At 42.9% G+C, this 8,342-nt stretch overlaps 1 protein-coding gene across 1 annotated transcript; it reads left to right on the forward strand.

Annotated features, from left to right (window-relative positions):
• The first annotated feature begins 3,866 nt into the window (after nucleotides 1-3,866).
• On the forward strand, nucleotides 3,867-8,069 carry LOC112266148. The gene is made up of 5 exons (XM_024443613.1): nucleotides 3,867-3,947; nucleotides 4,217-4,446; nucleotides 6,773-6,857; nucleotides 7,093-7,384; nucleotides 7,610-8,069. The coding sequence occupies exons 1-5, from the start codon at nucleotides 3,867-3,869 to the stop codon at nucleotides 7,678-7,680; spliced, it is 759 nt and encodes a 252-aa protein (XP_024299381.1). The 3' UTR covers nucleotides 7,681-8,069.
• The last annotated feature ends 273 nt before the right edge of the window (nucleotides 8,070-8,342 follow it).

Here is an 8,342-nt window from a genome sequence, read left to right on the forward strand (position 1 = left end):
CTTATGCATATAACAATGTTCAAAGTTGACCCAGAATCCAACAATTCCCATGCATTAATGAACTAGCTGTTGTAAAATATGAATTATGTCTGCATTATGAATGTACATTTGGAAAGAAATCTCATTACATCAAATATATTTTTTATGTATACAACAGTAGTTAGTTTTATGTTCTAAATATTCTGACTGGTTTGACGACTTGGCTGCTTGCAGACAGACATGTAGAGGTGGGCCTAGTTTTTAAGGTGTACAAGATGTAACCAGAATGAAAGCTAGAATAAAATGATAAAGCTTGGAGATGATTTGCGTAAATTCCATTTAGATAATTAAGATAAGAGGAGAATGTGGTGTGTTTGAAAAATGTACAGTTGTAACAACTTTACGCCATCACAACATGTACTGTATATGCAGAGTGTAAGCAAAATAAACAGGAGTTGAACTGCACCTTTGAAAAAAGGTGTATTGTCAAGCAGGCAGAGCACAATGTCCTCTGTTATCACCAACATTCTTGAGATTATTTTCAGCACATTCAACACTCTAATAACAATAGCAGAGTTTTTGTGAGTGAAGGGGTTAAGTGTTGACATTCAGAAAATGTGTTATGTCATTTGATGCAGGGATGAAAAGGAGATTTTGGAGTCCCCAAACTTTTTAATTACATATTTTTATAAGAAATATATTGTCAAAATTTCAACCTAAAGTAGTAGAACTCTGCCCCAAGTAAGTAAAAGGGAAGTGGACAAAAAATGACAATTGGACAAAAAAATGATTCAGACAGGAAACAAAAGAGCAGTTGGTGAGCTATGTTTCTGGATGAATGAACCAGTACAACGGGTACTGTTGGCAAAATGTGTCCACTGATAGTCAAACATGATGACAACACTCGGACTCAACGACATTTTCACAAGATTGATACTGACAAAAATGTCAGAGGACAGAACAATTTGCTTGATCCTCTGATTGTAAAAAGAGTATAGCAGGTGTCTGTAAAGGGGTGAGGTACACAATGATACAATGTGTTCTTACCCTAATAAACCGGTCAACATTAGGACATGGCATGGTCCTCTCCACTGTGGAGAATGTGTAGATATCACATAGATGGTATAGAAAACCATCTTTGTAGATACCATTCTGACTACATAACCTCATGGCTCTTGACCTCTCATGTCATGTCTCAATCTGTGTCTGAGGTTTGATATCATGATTTTGATTGTGACCATCGGGGGGGTTACATTAGAGAAATTGGGAACCAGTTCATATGCGTCATACCAAACTGTCAGTACTTATTGTGACATCGACATAAACAGCTGAGCTGTTCTTGTTTATTCATGTTCTGTACGTAATATGTCATGTTTCATGTTTTGTGTGGACCCCAGGAAGTGTGGCTGCTGCTTTTGCAACAACAACAAAAAGAACCATTGACGTACATACTGTTAGGTTCTAAATTAACCTTATCAAATTTAACGGACGATTAGTAAAGCTCAAACCAAAATTATTCACCCATTGAGTCATTCAGCTACAGAAGACAAAAACCATTGTCATGACGTTGGCCTGGGGGGTATGTTTATGACAGTCATAAATACCTCTTCCCCTCTTTTTCCTCTCTCTACCCTACTGAGGTTACATTTGCAAAACCCTTGGTTAACATAGAGATTCGGGGAACATCAGAAGGTGGGGGGAAACAAACTATATTCTGGTAATGCGACCAATTGAACATATGCAGTGGTACTTAATGAATATGATGTCAGTTCGGTTGTCATTTGAGACATTCTCATCAATGATCAGATGACATAAACTATACAGTGGAAAGTCTACACATCAGAGTTATCGGATTCACATGGAATTGTTGTTCAATTTAAATGTTTGAATATGAAATTATTTGTGATGCGATGAAATGTGATTTTAGCTGCTAAAATGTGAGATGTGGGTTTTCATAAGATAGGGCTGCTCAATCAGTGGCCCGCCCTGTGAAGGGACATGGGCTATAAAACTTTACAAACACGCCTTCCTCTCCCTTCCTATATAAGCCCTTGATGACAATATAACTTTCTGTTCCGAAGATGTGAGGATGACGGTCCTATGTCAGAATGGTTCAGATAATAACTACAGAACGAAGCCAACATCAGTGTGAGCTTTGGTTGCGAATGGTATGAACTTTGAACTCTTATCCACTACAGAAGTGATACCTCCTAGCCGTTGAGTTAGCAACAGCAGATGCAAACGAGGGTTAGGAAGGAACAGAAAGAGTAACCCGTCTATCACACAACGACGTTACTACAACATATCCAATTGACCACCAGAGACATTCTTCAAAGGACTCGGTTGGTCAACACGGCCCTCCATCTACCACCAACCTACCGAAGCGCAGCTCAGAGTAAATGTTTATTGCATTTTCCTTTTCCAAATGGGCGGTAATTTAGAATGCATAAGATACTGTATTTACGATAGCACAGCTTCTTCCCTTTCTTCCTCAGTCTTCCCGCTCTTTCACTCAAACCCTGCCCCTTTTCTTTTGTGTAACAAGCTGTCATATCTGTTCCGCCCACTAGGGACGTTTTCCTTTATGACGTAATTTGTAATCAAGTTATGATTTAATTATGTGTATGTGTAATTCTGTGTGATTAGTTAGGTATTTAGTAAATAAATAATTAAACCCAATTTTGTATTGCTGATTCAACTTGTTAGCCAGGGTTCGTGCAGATAACTAAGAATTTACAACTTTCAGATGAGACTGAATTAAGATGAGGATTAATATTGACTGCTATTGATGTAAAATATTACTAGGTCTTTAAGAGTTTATTCGGAAGATAACAGCTCTATAAATATTATTTTGTGGTGTCCGATTCTCTAGTTCATTACATTTACATGATTAGCTCAATCAGGTGATATTAATTACAGAGAAATTATTTTATAGAATAGCATGTCATATCACTTAATCCGGCATAGCCAAAGACACGACACCATATTCACACAAGCACTGATATTTAACCCTTTCTCCTATGCTGATCCCCTCCTTACACATCTGAACCAATAAACCTCTGTTGATATCCAGAAGATTAGTGATATATGTTCTTCCTCACTTCATATAACCTGACTTCTTCCCAAATTCCTCACTCCTCTCCAACTCATGGCTGTCATGGTGACTTATACCAGACTGTGTCTCTTCTCCTCCCATAGGATCCCTGATGGCTAACAATAACATATCCTGACATAATGTAAACGTTATACATTACCCTCTCTCTCAGTGAAATGAATAAGTATATTTCATAATTTCAGATGTTAAGAAATCGAACCAATCAATTCTATGATGTCATATAGTTCACGGAGATAAATCAATCAGGCAACTAGGTTAATAGTATCATGCGTTAACATATCAATCAGTGGCTTCTGCACAGGTGCGTGATTGGAAAATCAATCAGTGAGGCCATTAAACAGGTTGGCTGGCCGTGGTCGGTCCTTTCTCTGCCTGAACCACAGGATGTGTACTGTGAGGATCACAGTGCTGTGACTGATGTTGCGTTTGAGTGGACATGGCTTTCCTCCTGCCTGCTGCTATATATATCTCCACCACACCACTGAGCCTTTGATCCCAGGGCTAATTCCCTTGAATTGTCCAAATCCACTCTGACGAGAGTGACAGCACCCACTGGGAGAGAGAGACAGAAAAAAATATATATAGAGAGAGAGAAGGGGAGAGAGAGAGAGAGGGAGAGAGAGAGATGTGGTGGGGGCACAGCCTACCTAGTCTTGACTGAAGGAGTGAAACGTCTCTTCAGCAGACTGCGTGTGAGCAGCCGCACACTTACACTCACTGAGCTAATGTAACAGTGCTCAGTCAACGCCGGGCTGTATGGTGTGCCTGTTTCATGTTCCCCAGATCTTCTGCACTGTGTGCCCACTTGGCGGAGGGACAAGCAGGCCTGGCTGACGTCACCCACCCAGCCCCCGTAATCAAAAGAGACAATAATCCCACAATCACACTACTGCAAAGCCCTGCCCGTGGAGAGAGAGAGCGAGCGAGAGGGAGAGGGAAAAGGAGAGGTGGAGAGAGAGATAGAAAGAGGTGGAGGGAGAGAGGGAGAGGGAGAGGGTGAGGGAGAGAGGGGCAGCTGTTAGACAGAGAAGCCCGGAGGCTGTGGACTAGTGGACACATGTTTCTTATCTTTTAGGTCAGTCCCGTGTTGACCCACAGAGGGAGCGACCTTACTGACCACAGAGTCTCCACCGTCAGAACCCCTCCCACGTGGACCCCATCACAGCCCATCCAGGCGTCGCCCTGGAGACCAGCTGCTCTCCTGAGGGGCCGGCGGAGGGAGAGTGCTGTAGGAGCTGCACCCCTCCGTCTGCACCACCTCCTCTGCCCTCTATGCCCACCATGGGAGTGACCACCTTGGAAGGCGTGGAGGTCTGCCAGGATGGGGAGGACTTCTGCCTGGCCACAGAAGGGTAAGACTCCTCTCTGATTGTGTGTGTGGATCACACAGGTATGCAGTGATACTCTAGTTATAGTTGATGATGACTGTTATGGAGATGGAGACCTGTGTCAGGACCTCATAGTAGAGTGTAGAAATTATACTAAGAAGGCACCAGTAGCAAAGTGTGGGCTTGATGGTTTGGGGAAGTAGAGAGTCAAACTGGTGAATGGGTGTGTGTATCAGTAGTGGAACTGAAAATGTTTGTGTTATCTGTGGTCTGTCATCAGTTTACACATGGTGATTTGTTCCTGTTTCCTGCCCCCAATCCTCCCATGCTACCGTGAAGTGAGTAACTGTGTTAGCTTGTTACTGACAGGCTGGCAGAGGATTGTTCAGGAGGCAGAGAGGAGATTACATCTAGGCTAAGCCAGTTGAAAATGTTACGTCACAGACGACACACAAACAGCTTAGCCATGCACATAGCACAGATACTATGTCAATAACATATCATAAAATGAATCAGGTCAAGAACATGGTATCTGTTAAGCTGAAACCAATTTCACAGAAATCTGGCTGTAAAAGTGACTGTAAAAGTGGTTTATACAGTTGTTCTGCCACTTTGAAAGAGTCTCTTACAGCCCAGCCTCATTAGAACGAAAGACATGTCAACAGGAGTGAGTGAGGGCCACAGTGACAGTAGGCCATAATACTAGACTGGCACTGGGAGGAGCGGTGAGGGTTGGGAGACAGATATTCAGTCCCTCTCAATCCTCTGGCAGCTTTTTTGGAAAACATAAACATATTTAAAGAGGATATAACTCAGGCTCATACAGTGAATGTGAAAATAAGTTTCTCCCTGATTTAACAGTGTTATCTAACATGGAAGTTGGAGGCCATAGATCCCCAGGTTAAGAAGGGACAGTCGAACCAGATGGGTGTGTGTGTGTGTGTGTGTGTGTGTGTGTGTGTGTGTGTGTGTGTGTGTGGGGGGTTACATTTCACCTGGATCTGACCCATGTATGGCAGATGACTCTCAGGCAATGTGTCTGTTTGGCCATCAGAGGATAGCTGGCATCACAGGGAAGTCATATGGGCTTTTAGCATGGAAGCTCAGCTTTGGACGCATTCTGATGGCCACATTCTGCCAATCCGTGACATAATGAAAAAAAGATGGACGAGGACATATTCTATTTTTATATGATCAAACCGCCCTGGCAGCCATAAGCAATCTAATCTGAAGCTCAGCGCTCAGTGCTAAGTGTGTGTGTGTGTGTGTGTAGGGGCCATGTGAAAGTGGCGACTAACCTCACCACAACTGGGATTCACTCTGGTACCTCAAAGACCAGCCCCAGCCAATCCGCTATAGCACTGACTCCTCTGGCCAAAGAAGGGCCTGTTTCAAATTGATAAGGGGCATGTAATGTGGCCTCCATTTATGGGCATGAGGGGCTAGAGAGAATTATGCTGAGAAAACCAGATGTGGTTGTCATGAGGTACACTAGTGAATATGTACTTAAAGAGGTCATTGGGGTGAGTAGTTTCCTGCTGTCCATTTGTAACTGGGAATATGCTTGAGCCAGTTTGACAAGACCAGAGTGACAGAGACAGTGTGTGTATAGTACTAGCACCAAGTTGGTCTCACTGGGAAAGGTGTGTGTACGGGAGGGGTTGGTCGATGAGAGGGATAAGGGGAGCAACAGGAAGAGGGAGGGAGGGATAGAGGGTAAGCAAGCATCTGTCAACAACAACTGTGTGACTGCAGGATGTCCAGAGCCTGCTGGTTGAAGTGACAAGGCTTCTGAGCATCGTGAGAAAGTCAATTAGTCATCCAGGTAAAAACATGATGATCCTTCAAGGTTGTGTCTGGTAAACACAGGGAGGTTCCATATAAGGGAAAAATCTAGGGTTTACTCTGGTGCCAGGATAGCCAAACTAGGGTTCAATCAGTTCCACCTGTTCCAAGGTTTTCTGTAGGTCAATGTATGTCAATGTATGTATTCCTATGTATTCCTCTCTGAGACACTTGTGCATGCAGAATTGTGTATGTGTACAGTGTAGTGTCATGTATTCCTCTCTGAGACACTAGTGCATGCAGAATTGTGTATGTGTACAGTGTAGTGTCAAGTCATCAATCAAACGTTAGGTAATCGATTTGATAAAATAGCCTGTCATATAATTTAATCGGTCAGAGACACGACATTAGTATGAGTATGCTACTCAGCCATGTAAAGTGATACATCAATGTTGAGTGTGAATGTGTTTTTGTCTTCATGTGCCGTGTTCCTGTAGTTCATCCCAGTGGCTTTCTATACTGTGTGTGTGTGTTATCAGTTAGCTGAACTATCTTTTACACACAGAAGGATGGAGGTGCTTGGTGCCCAGGAGTCATCGATGGGCGAGATGTCACCGCAGAGGAATAACGAGAACAGGTTATCTTTCCAGGTACATATCCGCCCAGCCACCCAGCCACCCATCCACCTCTGCATCAATATTCAACATCACAGACATGTTTCTCATTCCAAACACCCTTAATAAATGGCATGCTGTTGAACAATAGATTCTGATGGGTCTTTTAACTAATTTTTACAATACAAGAATCTATACCGGTGAATTAATGTCACCATCCATGTCACCAAACATTCAATCACCCACCTCTGGACCCTCCCTCTGCCTCCAGATCTTCCCAGACCCAGTGGAGGTGTATCTGAGTCCAGAGGGCTCTCCCAATCACCTGCAGCAGTTCAGTCCCTCTGAGAAGGAGCGGCTTCCCTCCATCGTGGTGGAACCCACGGACGTGAGCGAAGTGGAGAGTGGCGAGTTACGGTGGCCCCCGGAGGACATGGACTTCTGTTCTGAGGAGGATGAAGATCTGTTCCTGGAGCAGTGTATCCCCCCGGCCAATATTGCAGACTGGGGAGAGGAGGAAGAGACGTCTGTTCTCAACCACGAGCAGAACACATCCCTCATTGGTACGTTGTGTGTGGATTTCTTTGTCTGTATTTCTGTCTCTCTCTTTCTCTCCCTCTTAAATCTCTCTCTCGCTCAATCTCTGTAAATGCATGTTCTCATTCTCTTTTCAGAATCTCTTAGTTTCATACATCCATGCTTCTTTGCTTGCATAGATGAAAGATCAATAGGATAATCAGTCGTTCTTTATATGTCTTTGGTAAAGTATTATTATTTCTGTCTTACAGACCTCCAGTCAGATGCGTTCAGGGATGAAACACCCATTCTACCACCAAGCAGTCCACCTGCTCTGAACTGAGCCACCAACCTCACCCCTATACCCCTGCTATCTTCCTGAGGAAACCCCTCACAGACCATGGGTCACAAGTCAACATGAAACAGATTCCTGGACAGAATGGAACTACAGTTCAAATATTGTCCAACAATGAAAGGGGATAAGCTTCTATGTTATGTAAATAAGTTAAGTTAGGCAGTAGTGTAATGTCCTATGCAAAATGTCATAAATAAAACCAAGGACAGCTCTGAGGGAGAAGTGTTATCTGAAGGAGTAGTGTGAAGGAGAATATCTAACAATATCTAGCAAGGGTATTTAATTTAAGGAAAAGGACATTTTTGTTTGGACACACCTACTAACACACCTACTAACACACCTACTAATTCAAGGGTTGTTCTTTATTTTTACTATTTTCTACATTGTAGAATAGTGAAGACATCACAACAATGAAATAACACATGGAATCATGTAGTAACCAAAAAAGTGTTAAACAAAGCAAAATATATTTTAGATTATTCAAAGTAGCCACCCTTTGCCATGATGACAGCTTTGCACACTCTTGACATTCTCTCAACCAGCTTCATAAAGAATGCTTTTCCAACAGTCTTGAAGGAGTTCCCACATATGCTGTGCACTTGTTGGCTGCTTTTTCTTCACTCTGCGGTCCAACTCATCCCAAACCATCT

This window comes from Oncorhynchus tshawytscha, linkage group LG13 (genome assembly GCF_018296145.1).
Source record: "Oncorhynchus tshawytscha isolate Ot180627B linkage group LG13, Otsh_v2.0, whole genome shotgun sequence".
NCBI lineage: Eukaryota > Metazoa > Chordata > Actinopteri > Salmoniformes > Salmonidae > Oncorhynchus > Oncorhynchus tshawytscha.

What these genes read in the sequence shown, in the direction of transcription:
- LOC112266148 (XM_024443613.1), top strand. Translation starts at nt 3,867, where the DNA reads ATGTTCCCCAGATCTTCTGCACTGTGTGCCCACTTGGCGGAGGGACAA. An exon ending in ACGTCACCCACCCAGCCCCC is followed by an intron (nt 3,948 to 4,216) that starts GTAATCAAAAGA and finishes TACTGACCACAG; the next exon opens with AGTCTCCACCGTCAGAACCC. An exon ending in TTCTGCCTGGCCACAGAAGG is followed by an intron (nt 4,447 to 6,772) that starts GTAAGACTCCTC and finishes TTTTACACACAG; the next exon opens with AAGGATGGAGGTGCTTGGTG.